Here is a 17,847-nt window from a genome sequence, read left to right on the forward strand (position 1 = left end):
TATCAGGACAAAGGCATTGACTATCCTAAAGCCAAGTCCTGGCTCCCAGCCTGGGGTGTTTGCATCACAACAGAGAGTTCGAAGGACACAGAGGACTTGAATTTGATAAGAACTATCTGATTTCCTTTTCCACACCGAACGCCTTGCAACTTCAAACTAAGCATGTCTACCTGATAGATGAACCCACTCATCCGTGGGCTTGCAGACAGCATCAGCAAAACATTGGAAAATAACAAGAAATACCGCTCCTCTTTCTCCTGGGGGGATAAGAATTTAGGTTAGTCCAGTTGGCAGTGCATCACAAGCACCTGCCTCTAGCAAACTGAACCTGCTGCAGCTGGAATCACAGCCTGTGAGATCAACCCCAAACCAACTATTCTGGCTTTTTTTTCTTTACAGCATCTCATTTATGTACCAGTTTTCCCTGCATAGATTTTTGTCTGCATCCTGCTAATCCTCTTCCAATCATTGTAGAGTGCCTCAGAGGGCCTTATGTCCCCCAGCATCTCACATCCCAAACAAGAAAGACTTTTGGGACTAGATGCTGCACAGATTTGTTTTACAGGGCTTCCCTTCCCAGGGAAAAGTTGCTACAGCAAGCAATTCAGTGCTAACAGGAACTTTCCCACATCGAGCATGCAGCACACATGCCTTTAGCACCACTGAGGAAGGTCTGTGGCAGGCACCGGTGCGATGCATTAGGACCAGTAGGACAAGAATCACTCCAGTTAGTTCCAAAGCACAGTCAGCTCTGGGGTGCAGCATCAAAGCAGCCCCTGTGCTGGGCATAGGACACTTTCTAGTCACTCCCATTTCTCAGAGTAAGTCACAGGGGAGAAAGAGGGAAATTAATGTGCTATATGACACTGAGATACTTCTTTTGCTTGAAAAGTGTGTCACCAAAGGCCTGAAGCTAAACCTACGGGGTGCCTGACTCGCTTCAAAGACGTGCACAGCCCCATTGCACAACTCTTCCTGAAGTAAAATTATTTATCAGCATTATTTGTCACCAGTTTGTGGCCTGGAAGGAGAGGAGCTGCCGCCTCGCATCACTTATCCCAGGAGCAAGTGAGTATTCAGACATCAGTTCTTTAGCCAGCAGAAGGAACATTACACTCACCTCACTTCCCCCAGACTGCACCATAACCTGGGACATGTAGATGACGTTTCCCATCATTTTTATGTCCTCTCCTTCCCAGCGCTGGATGGATTCAGAAAGGATTTGCAGCTCGAGTTGTTTCCTCTTCCTCAGCTCCTGGCATTGCGACTAGGAATCACAGCAGAGCTTTGTTAGCTGAAGGGCAGGAGCCAACCCAACAGTTGCAGTTGCAGTTCCACCAGCAACACTCACACAGCCCTGTGGGCTCAGGGATGGTTGTGCCAAGGATCAGGAAAGCTTGCTTTGGCTCCATTACACAAAGTTTCTTAAAAAATCACACCCTAGTGATTTATGAAGTAATGATTACATTCAAATGTCAAAGAAATTGCAAACTGCACTGAGCAAACTTTTCTTTCCAAACTAGCTCTACCTCTGAGAGTTTAGGTTCACAATTTCCAAACCAAGACAGCTGCACAGTTAAATGTCTCTAATTTTGCTACTGCTTAGAGGGATTTTGCCCATTTTGTCCAAACAGCAGAGTTGTACTTGTAGCACTGCAAAGTCCCCACAAGTCAGATGGGCAGATATTTTCTAACCAAAATCTGCGAACCCAAAAGCAGGACTGGGCAGTGCTGTAGAGTAGTACAAAAAAGAATCTTCTCAAAGCACTGTAACTGAAAAGACTGCACCACTGCTGGGCAGCTGGGGACTGGAGAAGCTCTAGGGAGTGACCAGTCTCTCAGCAGCTCTCAGCAAGAGAGGACAGTGCTGACTGGACAAAGACGGTCCTGCAAATCCAAGCAAAACTTTCTTTAACTGACCCCTCTGCCAACAGGGAAAATTGCTGCAAAGCCAAACCAGAGCTGTTTTCACCAACTGCTTGGTTTTTTCCAAACTCTTTTTCTGACTGAGATTTTCTTCCTTTCCAACTCTTTGACTATCCAGCTCTTCAAAGAGAGAGGCTGCATTGGGTCTAGTTTGAAACCACACACATTTGAACCAAACTGTGGGTGCTTACTCTAGTTCTACAACTGTTGTATGTTTTGATGGTTCCCCAAGTGTAGCTGAATCCAATGTTCCCAGGATAAAAATCCAAATAAAATCCACAGGAGTTCATCAGTCTCTGCAGAGGCACCGCTGTGAATCGCCAGGCTCTTTGGTTCCTCCCTGCCTTTGCTTGGGAGCCTTCCTGGTCCTATAACAGGACCACGTGCCCATCACAAGGGGCACCTCTGCCTGTCTGACCTCAAATCCACATTGAACCTCTTTAGCTGTGTCATAATGACATTAAATTACTCATCACCCTAGTACACATTTCAAGTAAAACCATCCAGCTCTTACGAGATTTCCTAAAGATTAATGACACCTTGTAATTTAAATGAGTTATTCCCCTATTAGCTTCCAGAATAAATGGAAAGGGTGCTGAGTTTCTAGTAAATGTAACATGATCACTCTTTCCTGTTTTCTATGAACTTTCTCCTCCCCATCTTTTATCTTCACTGCTAAACACTTGCATCTGTCACAAACGTGTGACATCTGTTGTGCTAAGGGGAGGAAGCTGGGCCATAGCTGGAGTGGTTATAGATCTGGAGTGGATATATATATATATATATATATATATATATGTGGCTACAAAGCAAGAGAGACTACAGCTTTTTTAATAACCAAAAAAAGCTTTTCCAGGTAAAACCTTAGTGCACTCAGATGGCTTTCCCCCCTCTATTTCATCTCAGTGCAGCAGGACTTTGAGGGGTGCAGGTGACAGAGTTCACAGAAATAGGTTTGTTGTCTCTGAGTCATCCCTCCTCTCTGTTCCCCACCAATGGCACCTGGAGCCACAAATTACTGGAATGTGGTCCAAGCCTCCCAATGCCCGTGGAGCAAACCTCAGCAAAATCAAGAGTTACTCCATGGGCTCAGAGGGGAAATTCCCATTGGCACCAGCACTGGAGTCAGTCACAGCTGTGCTAACTACTCCCTCAATGAGCAAGGGCAATCTAGTTTCAGGTGGCAGATGATTAGGGAATGGACGCAACAGGAGATGAAAGGGACCCTGCTGTCACCACGGTCCACATGTGGCTTTCAGCAGCAGAGGGGACCATAGAGCCAGGGTGCTCTTGCCACAGCCAGAGGAGCAGCTCTAGGGTTGAAATGTGAAATTAAGTTTCTTTGTAACCCATCTTTTCCATTCCAGAAGACCTTTTTTTCCTAACGGGGAGAAAAATGTCAGGCTTGACTCATTCTTTATGAAATGCAGACCAGAAATGGAGAGCTCTATTTTAAGAACTGCCACCTACCACAAGGGACTTGAAGGATGTGACAGCTTTCAAAACATCTTCATGATCTGCATGCGCCTCCTAGTGAAGGGAGAGCAAATTCCTCAGTCACCAGCACCAGCGGAACCCACCCTTGAGCATCAACCCACCCTGAGTATCACCCATCCTGAGCGTCACCCACTGTCCCAGTACACCCAGGGCTGAGGATACAGGCAGCATGGGAGTCAGGAAGAGCTCAAAGTCCCCCAGGTACCTTCCCCACCATCCACTTCAACATGGCATGGCTAAAGGCAGCTATGCAATTCACTGATACCAATTTAATCAGTGTAAAGTGGCCAGAGCAAGAGTAGGCATGATTGGACTTAGAACAAATCTGACTTGCAAAGAAAAATCAGTGAAAACAGGAAGTGGTACAGGGTGCACCTTCAGGAAGGAAACTTCCATTGATGTGCCAGGTATTCCAGGCACTGCCCCATCAAGAGCAGAAATCCATGAGCATCAAGGGGGCTTCACCTCTGGGTTTAAGGGAAGGCATGTCTGAGCAGAGTGCTCTTGGGCCAGGTAAAAGCAGAATGCTGCCCCTTATCTCTGACCACAGCTGTATGCTAGTACTCTCCCAGAATTTTCTCCTGGATCTAGGGGCCTGCTCCTCACCACCAAGTCCTCATGCCAAGGAAATCATAAGGTGTCTCGGTTGTGATGGAGCTGTCCCTGCAGCCTGGGATTGCTCATGTGGAATGTGGGACGAGTGGCTGCCTTGAACACACCTGCCCCCTCAGTAGCTGTGCAGCAGCGCAGGGAATGCTGCGGTGTACATCCACACTGCATATAGCCTGCAGCATCACAGCTTAAACCTCAGCCCTACTAATTCATGCAACAAAATTCCCACACTCATCTTAGAAACTAAGAGAAATAAGTGATGTGTCCCCAAATCCACTGCTGAACAGCCTGCAAAGAGCAGGCAAAGAGCACAATGCATATCCTGCAAAGAGTGCATTATCCCTGCATGGGCATGGTGGCTGCAGCCAGGCTCAGCTCAGTCCCTGTAGCTCAGCTCAGCCAGGTGAGAGGGTACAGGTAGGTCTGGAGTGTTCCTACCCTGCAGGCTCTCATGCTTTCTCCTATGCAGGAATATCCCTGGCTCAAGCATAGAGGTTTTAATCCTTTGGCTCAATTGTACGTCATGGATAAGCGTGCTGAATTAACTGGTAATTAAAACTGGATGAGGGGAAAAAGCAAACTTGGTTAAAAACAGACTGTTACTTCTGTTTCCTTCACCCCCTTGCACCACCCCTGAGTTTTGCCTTCCTGCAGCTAGAGTGCACCAGCAGCGAGTAGCAGAGATCTCTACAGTCCCTGGGGCAAGAAATGTCCTGAGGCAGACCTGCTTCTTGCCAAGGAAGTCTTTGTGCCCCTGGCTATACTCCCTGCTCCCAGGGACTTGCTCTCCACCCCTGTGTCTGTGCTGGCTGCCAGATCCATGTCTGTCTGTGCAGCTCTGCCTCCACCCAGGAGCACAACCCTGGGGCAAGGGGTGGGGATGTGCCGGCAAGCCACAGGAGTGAGTGGCCAGGCTTAGGAATCTCATCAAATGATAACAAAACCACAGATTTATTCCCGGCTGTGCAAATAAATAGCAGCTGCAGCCCAACTCTAGACTCTGCTTTTACTTGTGCTGGAAATGGCCCATCTTTGAGGAAGGGCTGGGGTGAAGAGCAGTCAATGCATTTCCTTAACATTCCTCAAACTCTTCCACCGGTTTCTCACTTTTAATCTGAAAGGTGGATGATGTCTGGGGGACGTAGGACATCTCCTTGGAGACGTGGTAAGTACTTTTAGCCTCATAGTGCTCAAATACCAAGAGGCAGAGGCATGTCTTGAAGCTCAGGGAGCAGCTCTGGCAGAATCAAGGGGCAGAGCCTGCCCAGCAGCCCCACACCCCACCTACCTCCATGTGCCGCTCCAGCTCCTGCAGCAGTGTCACGTATTTATCCAGCCTCAGGAAGGGTTTGCTGAGGCTTGTGGTCAGGATGAGAATGCCTGGGTTGGCCGCACCCTGGCTCTCCATGAACTTCTCCAGCTCATCACTATAAAAAGAGACAACAAGGAGGGGTCTCAGAGCTGAGGGCCATGTTTTGCTGCCCCCACAGTCTCCAGATGGCCAGGGCTCTGCTCTGAGCTGGGCCTCTTTGAACGCAGCACAAACTCCCCTCTGAGCACCCCCACCACCACCAACCCCATGGAGCAGGCAGGGAGCTGGGAGCTTCCCACCAAGCAAGACCCTTCTCCCCCGGAAAGCAGGAGAGGATGCTGTGTGGCCACAGGTGTTGGAATGCACAGCCCCTGGGGCACATTGCTGCCAGAAGCTGGTCTCCCAGCACAGCAAGGTGGCACAGGGCCAGGTATCTAGTGGTGGATGGGGACAGGGGGAGCTGCATAGGCTGGTGCTGTGCTGAAGGAGGCTGCAGCAATGCACTGGGACCCCGCTGGAAGCTGTGATACATTGTTTGCATGCACATTGCTCCAGAAAATATGGCTTGTGTGCGTCAGCACACCTGCCAAAGCTGATACTTTGGTTGATTTAGGAAAAGGGGTCAGACTGAGGAATCACATGAATGAGTCATTTGCTGGAGCCAGGCTTGTTGTTACACTGAATTAAAGCTGGATTTCAGCAGGTGAGTAAATACATTGCGACTTCCCATTGCAGAATGGGAAGACGTAAACACTATGGATGTGGTCTTGGCTTTCCCATCATTGCAGGGAGGACAGCTAACCTGCATTAGGGATGACACAGTGGTAGCATCTTGGCTTGGCACACTCTTGAGCAGAACATCACAGAAGTTTAAGTGCTTACTCATGTGGGTCACACTGAAGAAAGATGTTATTAATGTGATCTGCCAATGACCCTGAAAATCAACCATTTGGTTGAATAGAAGCTCAATTAATAAACTGGGTAACTGGGTGACTTGATGACCATCCTCCTTCTGCAACAATGTGCCCCCCACCACGGTGCCATAGGGGAACACCCTCCCATTTGTCAGTGTGTGAGCACTTGAGCAGTGGGTCTGAAACAGCAACTGGGTCCTTTGGCAAGTAACAATCACAGGAGATGGTACTGCCAGAGCTGAGGCTCCCTGTTTGACCCAAGGTGGGAGTCATCTATGTGCAAAAAGGACCTGTGAGATCAGCTCTGAACACGAGCAGTGAGTTGTCTTCATGCTGAAGCTGAAAGGCTCTGCTGAAGAGCCCAAAGCCCCAGCAGTTTTTCCAGCAGCAGGAAATCCCCTCGCCCTATTGTCAAAACACAGGTCAACAGCCATGCCAGGCCAAGTATTAATAACAAAAGTCAACTCTTTAAAGGAGTCTGAATCGCCTTCTCCATCACTCACCTGTGCTGTGTGAGGACATTCACCGCTGAAGGGTGGTTAGCACAGTACGTCAGGTACAGGGAGCGGAACTGGGGCATCAGGTTCATGAAACAGCCTCCCACACGCTGCTGGTTCTCGGGGAGCCTAGAGACACCAACACACCAGCCAGGTTAAGCCTCTGGATCTGCACCCTGAAGCTACAGCACTCTCAGAGACCTGCCCAGGAACTACCCACTGCACAGGGACGTTCCCACATCACCTGATAACTGCAGCACTGAGCAAAATACCCACACTTGCCACCTGGGGAGGCAGAAGAGGGGGATCCTCAGGTGGGTCTGGGTTTCTGTGGTGCAGACAGTGAGCATCACAGCCTAAGACAACCTGTGACTCAGCCTGATCTGTCTCACTAGCAAAGCTACAGCTGGGATGATGGGGCTGTGCTTGAAAGAACTAGGGTCCCACTCTCTGGGCTGCCCCTGAATATGAAAAGGTGGATAAAGAAAGAGAAGCCACAACCTGAATATATTCCCAGTATTCAGTCTTTCCCCATCTCTTTTCAGCCCTTAGCTAAGGCTAAATGTGTCTGTCAGCCTCCCTGCAGGAAATTATCACCTCTAATAATTTGCTCTTTGCTCCCTGGCAATTCCCATCTTCTTGCCTGCCAGATCTCCCACCCTGCATGTGCCTGCATCTTTGGGTTAGGCACACTTCTGTGTCAGGTCTAGTGACACTCATTCTGCAGATGCCTTAACAGCAGAAATGTAAGAGTTCCTTCTACCTTTCCTCCTGCCAAAGCACTGCCTGGCACCTTTCCTCAATCCTGTTATTTTCTTCTATATTTAACAAGTCTAAGACAGCAGCTAGGAGGAACATTAATGAACATGTCTTTCTATTATTTTTAGCTACAGTTTAAAAGCTTAACAACCTCAGTGATATGACACAAACTTACTTTGAAACTTCTTCCAAGGCTTGGTTCAGTGTTTGCTGAAAAGCAGAGATTTCTTCCATGTTTCCCAGCAATGCTGCGATGTCCCCCGCGCTGAGCCTACAAGAGCCACATCACCAGTCAGCATTAAAGAGAAGTTGCCCTCAGGAGCATACCATTTTTATTCGTAAGCAGCCCTTCCAAAATGACACAAAAATTTCTCCTTCTCCAGATACACAAAATTCATGATCTGTGAGCTACAGTCCGCAGTCTCCTGGAGAAGACGTCTGCTGCCAAGGATTATCTTAATTGGATTTTAATCACTTAATCACACTAATCTTCACAGATCTTTAGCTGTCTAATAGACACAGACAGATGGGATTTCAGCCAGAGGTGGGGAGAGAGGTGTGTGCACAGACACAGAGACAGTTTTTTCTTCAGGGATTCATGCTATGGATTTCCCTATGGGAGGAGGGTCCTACGGGTAGGGGCTGCTTTGTTCCTTTAGTGAGATTGGATGTTCCCAAAGCTAATGTGCCTGTTTCTGTCATCCTGCGAGTCACTCTCCTACCACCCTCATTTAGGCCTACAAGGCTGAGAACACAAGAAATTTTCCCACATGAAGATTTTGGGAAGGGAGAAGTGACTGAAATACGGAGGCCACTCTCCCATCTCTCCTGACTGGACAATGTCTAAACATGTGCCCTCTGTCCATGACACCCCCAGGCTCCCACAGTGTCCTCTCCACCTCAGATGCCCTTATATCTTACTTATCATAAGACTGGAGGGGTCTTAAGTAAGTTCCCAGAAGTGACTGTAGTTCCTTTGCATAATCTCGTTCTGTTTCCAGAATATTTTGCAACACCTAGGGTGAGAGACAGAGCACTGAGAAGATTTATGTACTAGCAAACTAGTCAAAAGAACATGACATCAGCTTCCAAGTCTGGAAAAGCATGGAAGCGTATTTTAGGTCCACAAATCACGTTTCTTAATGCAGAACCCAGAACACCCAGGAAAGTCCTGGTGGTCAAATACTGAGATTTTACTTTGCGAACTTGAGAAGGCCTGGAAAGCAGGTGTTAAAAGCTGCACCAAGGATGGCTTCTGTGGCAAATCAAGCCAAGGCACACCTCGTTCACCACTTCAGGGATGTGGTGATCTGGGTTTGGTCCTGCTAATCCATCTCAGCAGCTGATTTGTCTCTGGCCGCATAGCAGGCAAACCCAGTGCCTCCTGCACGCTCCCAGTCAGCACTCCAGTTTTTCAGACAGTGGAGGTGGTTTCCAGCTCCCTGGACAAACTGTTTCTGCTTTGCTTTGCTTGAAATATATTTAGACATACTGATGAGCAGGATTCAGCTCCAGCACTGAGAGCCAGGGATGCTCACACGAGGCATCTTCACTCTCCTACACCACAGGGTTCACTCCAGGGCTCCTGGGCACAGGCAGTGAAGGTAACTGCCCCTGCTTTGCCAGATCTCCTTGCTTCGGCAGCAATATGTAGAGGAGGGGATGTTTCCCCACCCATTCTGCAGCAGCCGTTCATGGCCTGGCAGGCTATGAACCTGCTCCAAAGCCAAGTCCAGTTACGAAGCCAGGCCATGAGCTCTAGCAGCTGCCTGTCCTCCGAGGGCTGCAGCTGCTGGCAGAGGCACAGGACAGGCACCTTGGGGTATAACAGCTCCAGCCAAACCTAAGACAGGGACCAGAGCCCTGATGTGGCTTGCCTACACCATGACATTATCTCCCGTTCTTTATCAACAGGAAATACTGTGCCTTATCCCCCCGCATTGATCTGAAAGTTGTCACCTCTCCTTAACTATCTCAGCTGTCTACTTCAAGCCTCTACTTTTGACATCTTGCAGCTACTTCCATTTGTGGTTTATTGTCTCAATGGCCTTGAATCCAGGGAATGGAAACAGCTGCATTTAAACACAGAGCCACATCCCCAATTGTTACAAATTGCTTCAATGATTTTTAAGCGAAGGAGCCAGTTCAGAAGATAAATAACATGGTACTTATTAAAATGTATGATCAGCACTTTAAAACTTACCACAGGGTAATAATTCTTTGTCAGCTGAGTGTTTTCTAGCCCTTTTAATGCTTTGGGAGAGAGTGGTTTATCTGCACAAAAAAAACCCATGAATAAATTACAGTGCACAGCTCTCATTATTCCACCAGGAAAAGACACTGCCACATCATGTCCAGCAAATGTAACTTCACCCCTGTGACCACAAAACCTCAACTGAAGGGTTTGTTTCCCCATTTCACAAAAAACTAGGATCAAAGCAGTGGCATGCACAACACTGATGGCAGCCAAGCGAGTCACACCAGGAGCTTCGTGCAGCCTCTGCCAACCAATGTCCAGGTTTGCTCCAAAATCCCTGGCAGCAGCCCAGTATCTGGCACTGTTTGGAACTACAGTGTGGCTTCACCTGGCCCACTAAATTTGGTTTTAAAACTGGGTGTCTGTCAGAAATGAGAGATACTGTGTTTTTTTCCAGGTGATTGAAGCCAACCCCAATCAATATGCTGAACTCTGATCTCCGCAGTCACTTGTGATGCCAAATCCTTCTCTGAATGAAATTAGATTTAAATGAAGAGCTCCCAAAAACCTAGAAATCCATTCTCATTCTGCATTTGCTAAATCCCTGTGGATGCCTCCAGCATCTGTACATATGTGCACACACACACACACACACACACACGGACAAGTTCTTGCTCCACTGTTCCTTCCTTAGAGAAGCCCCTTCTCTGCCAGCAGCACGGCTTTCCCAGCAACACCATCACCCCTCTGGACTGGGACAGGAAGGCCGTGCAAGGCTGCCACAGCCCAGGCCACTCTGTACATACTTAAACAGCTCCATGCCATGTGGAGCAGCCAGGCTCTCCTGTCTCCCTGCAGTCGCTCACACAAGGCAATTACTTTCCCACTGATAGCAGGGGAGAAGCTTGAAATTGATACATTTAGCATCTGGAAGCTGCAGCTTGATGTACTTTCTAATTACTGCCATTGCAGTGCTTCCTGTCACTTCCAGCCAGGAGCTCTGTGCCTCATCTAAAGACTCAGAGGAGCTCACCTCCACGTTATTTCACAGACTCACAGAATATTTCCACCCAAAGGACACACCTAGGACAGAGCAGAGGCAAGGACACTGCTGAAAAACAACTCCATTCAGAGTGACAAGTCTTACACTGTGGAGATGGGAAAAGCAGCTCCCTGCCAGCTGCAGCCCCGGCAGTGCTCCTGGGGCATGGAGGGTTTACTGATGGTCCCTCATTGCTCACTTGTAATGCAGCCACATCTCCTGAGCATGCAGACACCAGGGCAATGAACTGTCCTGACGTGAAATGGTGCCAAGAGAGGATCTGGAGGGAAAAGCTCTGCAGACAGAAAAATCTGATGGGCTCTTACATCAGGACCTATGGGAGACTGGCCCTTCACTTCAGTGAGGTACTGTCATTTCATGCAGCTCCCATCTGATTTTCCCTATAGGACTCAAGTTTATTCTCCTTTGTTTAAAACATCTCTCTTCTCCCCTCACTGAGTTGATTAGTGATTCCTGAGTTGTGCCAGACATGCCTTCAATCCCTGCTGCAATGTCCTGCTCCAGCTCAGACATCATTTCCCAGAGGGAAACAGCGGGAGATGAGATATCCTAACAATGATTTTTTTCATTTAGAATTAAATAAAAACTGACCTAATTCTGAGCATTAAATCATGAATTTTTTTCTTCCCTCCTTTGCTTTGTTTTTGCAAGTGTGGAAGCAAGGATGTCTAACAGGGGCTGCACATTTTGCAGCTAATTTGCAGACCCCTGCTGGTATCTCATAGTTTGAGGCCAGAGCAGATCTTGAGCCATAGAATCAGCACCAAGCACACAACTGGTCTCTGTCTATGGTAAGTCCTCAAGGTACATTAAGGAGCTAAGTTCCATTTTGCAAAAAACCAGTTTAATCTCACAAAAAGGCCTGGGTGAGCTGCTTGAATGGATGTGTAATGCCACAGGGCAGTTGGCCAGGGGCTTCACATTATTATCACCCTACGTCTGCGTATAGCCACATCACAGAAAATGTTAATGTTAAGGACACTCAAGACAAAGCTCAATAAAGGCAGATGACATCAGATGGATCATCCCCTCCCTCTTCCTTTCTCAGTATTGCAGCAAAATCATCTGGGGAAAAATGTACTCTGTGAAATCAGCCATCACTATGGACCATGCCCTGTGGCCATGCAGTTTTTGTCATATTCCACACCATGATGGTGAGCATCCATTCCACTGATGCCTGAAAAGCCAGGATCAAACACAAATACATTGCCTGACCAAGGTCTCTAACAAAAAACTAGTTCTGTGCTCAGATGCTGGAATGACCTGATGGCTCCCCAGGGCAAACAGGACCCACATCCATCTCTGTCCTCATTGTCTGATAATATCACTGCTTCCATGCTGCTGAGGCTTGGGGGGAGCAACAGAAAGGCACAATGTGCTGGGAAGAGGGTGAAGCAGCTCTCAAGCAACTCATCTGAAAGACTAGGCTTTGCCCTTCCATTCGTCCTTCCATTAGCCCAGCTGCCTGAAGTACACAAACGGTCCTTAATAAATAGCAGCAATTTCCCAAAGGCACAAGGGTCCTCACTGCATTATACCACTGTCATTCAATCAGCCCTTGAAAGCAACTTGCTTACCGGTGGATTTGACTTCTCTGACGTAGTTACTTGGGAACCAGCCTGTTTTTCCATTCAAGGTCCCTTCCCACCAGCCCCCTTCTTCAACTCGGGTGACATAAATAATGTCTCCTTTGTTAACAGAGAGTTCATCCTCATTGGTCTGCTTAAAATTGAACCTGGCCTTTACCACCAGCTGATGACTGCCATTCTCGGTCATCTCCTAAGGAAAAAAATGTGGAAAAACATCAGTAAATAGTCAAAAAAAGCAGAAACCACTAGGACAAGCCATTGTTCTTCTCTGTTGTGACAGCTGTTTTTTAAGTATTGCTCTGTATAACAAGCAATAATATCTTGCTGTTACGTAAACACTCCCTTCAGAGGACCACAAGGTCCCTCCCAAGCATTAATTTAGTTTCCCAGTGCAATGGGTGGCAGATAAGAATCACTCTCCTCATGTCACACAGAGAAACATTGCAGTTTGGAGAAGCTGCGGGACTCTCTCCAGGTGAGGCAGCAAACCCATGATGGAGATCAGGGGAGAACAACCTCTGATGCTGAACCAGAGGTACCAATCACACTCCTCTACCCCCAAGGCCATCAAACCCACGATTACATGTTAAATAAAGGGTACCACAGGCTTGGACTGCCTCCGTAACACCCTTGCTGACTGGGAAGCTGTGCCGTTGGAGTCACTCTGGGGGTCTCCAGCCGCAGAGTTAAGAGAGGACAGATGTGAACATGGCCCTTTTGACAGCTGATCTGGGGAAACAAAACAACGTCTGAGTTTTACCCAGCTGTCCACCATCCCTCCACATCACAGCAAAGCAAAGAGTAAAGCCTGCAAAGAAAACAGGAACAGGGCACAACAGTTCAAAGAGCATCTATCAGAGCAAGATAGCAAGTGCATGACATCTGCAGTGTGGGTACTCCCAGTCAGCAGTGAGGGCGGTTTTCTGGGCTGGGATAACCCTTCCATCATGGAAGAAGTTAAATTGCATCCTGAGGCACTCCTAGGTTGCGCCAGCTCTGCAGCCACACATTCAATTGCAGTAGTTCTTTGAAATCCCCCTTAAAACTGTAGGAAAGCAGAATAGTACTCAGTACAGTGATTCCCTACTGGGAATGTTTCTGGGATGCAAGTAAGCACTGTTGAAGGTGTGTCAAAGTTTAGCTCTCCAGTGAGTGCTCTTAGGTCACCTCTGCAGCTGCAGTGTGGGCTATCCCGCTGAGTGGGGAGGAATGCTGAACAGTTGGTCCACACAATTGCTCCTCTATTTAGAGAAGTCCCTCTGGGTTCATTATCCAGCTGAAAGAGGCTAGGCACTATTTTGATTGCTGTTCATGGACGGCTGCCATTAGTCATGTGAGAGAGGGATTCAAGCCACGCCAAGGAAGGACAGGAGTGTCATGGCCAGGAGATGAACTGCCCATGGAAAGGCTCAGATCATCCCAGCAGCTCTTGGAGCTGCCTCCTTCAAACACTCAGAGCTCCTTGCTTTGCAAACCAATCTTTAGGCCTGTTTCTGTCCCCACCTGATGCTGGAGGCAATGCTGCTGCTCTGACACACCTGTTTTCATAATTAGTGATTTGTTTCTATATTAACACTGAAAAAGTTGCCAGAGGGTAAAAAGTTTCCTGGTCCTAACTGTGCAGAGACTGAGTCAGTGGCCTTGTTGCTATGAGCAGTTCCAGATCCTGCAGGACCTGGCAGCACTCAGCCCCAGCATCCTGCTGGATGCTGCAGAGGGGTAAAAACTTGGGACTCAAGCCACCCAATAATTGCCAGTACTTCACTGCTACTGTACCCCACACCACAATGTGGGACACCACTCTTATCACCTCCATTCTGTGTTCCATGGTGCTCAAAAGACACAACAGCACATATTATCACTTCAGTAAACTGTGAAGGACTTTTAAGATTGGTCTTGTAGCTTCTCTTCAGATTTTAGGACACTTCTGCATTCCAGAGCTGCAGTTTTCCACCTGCAGTGGAACCTCACATGTCCGTGGACCTCAAAAGCAGAGCAGAGAAGAGCAGTCTGCAGGAATCCTTGTGCTGGGTGTGCAAGTCCGTGGACCACGTTTGGAGTTCTGCCTTGAAAACACTGCAAGAGGAGAGGGTGATCCAGCCACCAAATGTGCGCAGAAATCGGAAAAGACAAACTGCAAGGCTGCTTTTCCTCCATTCTCCTCCACTTTGAATGCCAGCATGGAAAACTCATTCTGAAGGGGAAATTTGGTGGGAGTTACAGGAACTCAGCTGGGCTTTTATGCTCCTCAGAGGATTTTTGTTTCAATAGGAAAACACCTCATCCTTAGATTGGACCTGGAGCAACACAAACTGTGAGCTCTTGTGGAAGAGACTTGCTTTGTCTCTCTCCTACTCCTTGCACAGTGGGGACCAGGTCCGTGACTACGACTTCCAGGTGCTGCTGTCTTACAAAGCCCAGCCATGCCATATCCACACACCCGGCTAGCCAGTCTGTGTTCCAGCAATGGACAACATCCATGGCAAACCTTACGTGCTGTCAGTCAGTCAGTTTTCTCTGTTGCCCTGCTTGTTACGACCGCAGGGTGAATTCCCAGATTCCTGGGCTGCAGCAACTGCAAAATCCCTCTCCATGTAAAACCCACTTTGCCAACAGAGTGGGTTTTTCTCTCTGAAGCATCCTGATATTTGAGCAGGAGCGGTTTTGGCTGCTCTTGGTGACTCACAGGCCAGGGGTGTGGCTGGCTGCCAGTGTGAGATATTCTTCCCCTGATGCCTTCTGAAAGGGAGGGCATAAATCCTGAGTCCAGACTTCGCTTATTCAAGTCATCAGCCACAGTCCCACGGAAATGACTCCATTACTGTCGATTTTATGATTCTCCCTGCCCCTCCCAATCTTCCAAAGCTTTTATAAATATCTGCAGCAACCTAGAAACAAATGCAAAACTGCCTTTGACAGTTTGGCAGGGAAGTGTATCATTTATATTGCATCGTGACAGTGTCCTATTTTATGCCTGGTCCAGCATGGAACACTGCTGCCATATGTTGCTTAAACTATGGTTAAAATAGCTGGGTTTTCTGCTCACATTCCTACACTATTTTTGGCAGATGAGCCTTGTCTGATCTAGCACAGCTGGTTTTCCTTCCCTGCCCTCTCTTGCAGATAAAAGCATCAAGCTCTGTGCTGCTGCGTTTTGATGGACAGCTGCTGAACTAAAAGTTTATCTGCTACAAATTATGCCTCCAGTTATCTGCACAAAAAGATCCATGAAGACACAAGGATTTGGACTTCAAATAGATGCTCAGAAATGCGTTCCCACAGCGTTTCCTTAGCTGACACCTACTTCCCTCTGCCTCCAACCAGGATGTTGGGATGCAGCAGAGCTGCAGGTGTTGGGATGTGCAAGCATGTCAGAGCCTTGGCGACAGCAGCAACTGCAGTAGCTAGTACCAGGCTTATCCTGATGCTCTATTCAGACCATGGCCTCTGGCAAGACAGACAAACTGGAACATCTGCAAAGGCAGTTTGTAGGACACAGGCTCCTGCTCCTCACGAATTTAGCCAAGCCACCAAAAAGCAAATTATTTAGACACGTATTTATTTTACCCTGTACTCTTCCCAAGGGTGCTCTCTGCCTGAGCAGCTAGTTATATTGCAGGCATTGTGCTTTTTAACATTTAAACACAGAAAGCCTATGTTCAAACAGATGTTTGCCATGAAACCAAGAGGATCCCAACTTCTCTATAGCCCCATCAGTAACGTATGATAGGAACTATTCCCCAGCAAAGCCCTGTCCCGGGCTGAGCTGGAACAGGGGTGGCTGGAAGAATGGAGTTGGGACTGTAAATAAGGGGACTGACGTGAGAACGGCATTGCAGCCTTGTCACCCTGTCAGCACACACCCCATCACACCCCTCCAGTCCAACAACAGGTAAGGACAGAGGCAAGAAAGTTTCTCTCTCTTTTCACTTTCAGAATAATGAAGTAAATATCAATCACAACAGCAGCATTTGCAGAATTTGTTCCCAGTTGAGTTAACCTACATTTTATACATATCCCCTATCACACTGAACTGCAAGAGCTTCTACACAGGGTCAGCGGGTGCTGTTGGTAATTGAGTGGTGAGGGGCTGGGAGGAGGTGCTGAGGCAGGAAGATGGCATGCTGAGGCCAAATTCCCATTCCCAAACTTCTATGGAGTGAGCTGTCAGCAGAGCTGAGTCCTAGCTGCAGAACAGCATCCTCAGAACCTGAATTTCTTCGGAGCAGCATTATACACACAGACACACACATATATGTGTGCACAAATCATAGGGGGGTGTGTAAAAATACATACTATTATTATTATTATACAATATATATTATTATTAGACATATTATTATGTATGTTGATGTACAATATATCCATGATAATTCATACACCAGTTTATATAATGTATAGGCAAAATGCAGTAAGCCAAAAGGAAAGACTTCCCATGAGAGGAAAATAATGAGTTTTCATTTTGAAATTTCCTCCTTAAATCACCTCAAATGTAACCTGCAACAGGGAAATGGAACTCTTCTGGTGCTGGACTTTGGTGGGTGTGCAGGAGTCTGTCCTAAACCACCTGTATGACAAGAGGCTGTGAAGTCTTCCCAGCACCAGGCAGACCTGCTCCTCATCCCCTCATAAAGGAGACCCCGGTCCTCTCACCCCTCCCCAGAGCACCACTGTGCCACTGTCCTCCCTGTTGAACTTCTCCTTTCACAGCCTATGCTACTAAATATCATTTTAAAGCAATCTGTAGGGAACAGCTACATATCTGGGATGGAATCAGGATGAGCTGATTTGTTTTGCTTCAGCAGCCTACTCCTGCTCCCAGGGATGCAGGACAAGCCATCAGCTTGATTCCCAGATCCAGGAGCCTACTCCATGGAACCAGGGAGAGGAGAGAGAGAAAAACATCAATACAATTGACTGAGCAACTAGCAACAACATTTGTTTTGACATTCAGGAAAGGTATTATGCAGATGGAGCTGTTTTTCTCTTCAGCTTTAAAACACACTCTTTAAAATCTGGTATTTGCATTTTGGGAGGTGCATGCTCATTTACATTGAGGATCCCTTACGCTGACCTACTTTGAAGTCCCTTAATACTGTCAAAACTGAGCAGAGGTCCCTCAGTGTAAAGTGATAATTGAGCTCTGCAGAGTTCACACAGCAACTCTGAAACGTCACAATTTAACCCTGAGTTGGTAGAAGCCTGAAATACCAATCCCATCATCCACTGTCAGCCATCAGTGCTGGGTGCACAATTTGACAAACCTCCAGAAATCACCATAAATCAGGAATTAGCAAAAAAACAAAAACTGGCCCTGCATACACATGAGAAATAGTTTGAAATTACAACAAAAGGACCTCTTTTTTCTTACCTTCAGTAGCTTTATTTACAGCTGTTAACGTGCTCAGGACCTTGGAGAACTGATCTCCAGTGTACAAATCATGTGGATCAAACACCTGTGAAAGATGAACTCAATCAGTT

At 47.5% G+C, this 17,847-nt stretch overlaps 1 protein-coding gene across 8 annotated transcripts in view; it reads right to left on the reverse strand.

Moving 5' to 3' along the window:
- Positions 1 to 17,847, reverse strand: part of ARHGEF6 (Rac/Cdc42 guanine nucleotide exchange factor 6) — a 39,090-nt gene that overhangs the window by 12,128 nt on the left and 9,115 nt on the right. For 4 of the 8 annotated variants that reach the window (XM_048318989.1, XM_048318988.1, XM_048318990.1 and 1 more), the window contains 11 exons: positions 17,738 to 17,822; positions 12,968 to 13,095; positions 12,355 to 12,556; positions 9,721 to 9,791; positions 8,439 to 8,533; positions 7,693 to 7,788; positions 6,765 to 6,887; positions 5,324 to 5,462; positions 3,397 to 3,456; positions 1,121 to 1,267; positions 171 to 257 (listed from right to left, as the gene is read on the reverse strand). In XM_048318989.1, the coding sequence (XP_048174946.1) occupies positions 171 to 257; positions 1,121 to 1,267; positions 3,397 to 3,456; positions 5,324 to 5,462; positions 6,765 to 6,887; positions 7,693 to 7,788; positions 8,439 to 8,533; positions 9,721 to 9,791; positions 12,355 to 12,556; positions 12,968 to 13,095; positions 17,738 to 17,822 (1,233 nt within the window). Of the gene's footprint in view, positions 1 to 170; positions 258 to 1,120; positions 1,268 to 3,396; positions 3,457 to 5,323; positions 5,463 to 6,764; positions 6,888 to 7,692; positions 7,789 to 8,438; positions 8,534 to 9,720; positions 9,792 to 12,354; positions 12,557 to 12,949; positions 13,096 to 14,176; positions 14,246 to 17,737; positions 17,823 to 17,847 lie in introns of those variants that run through there. The other 4 variants (XM_048318992.1, XM_048318993.1, XM_048318995.1 and 1 more) reach the window with 3 other exon arrangements.

The sequence above is a fragment of the Corvus hawaiiensis genome, chromosome 14, assembly GCF_020740725.1.
Source record: "Corvus hawaiiensis isolate bCorHaw1 chromosome 14, bCorHaw1.pri.cur, whole genome shotgun sequence".
Lineage (NCBI taxonomy): Eukaryota > Metazoa > Chordata > Aves > Passeriformes > Corvidae > Corvus > Corvus hawaiiensis.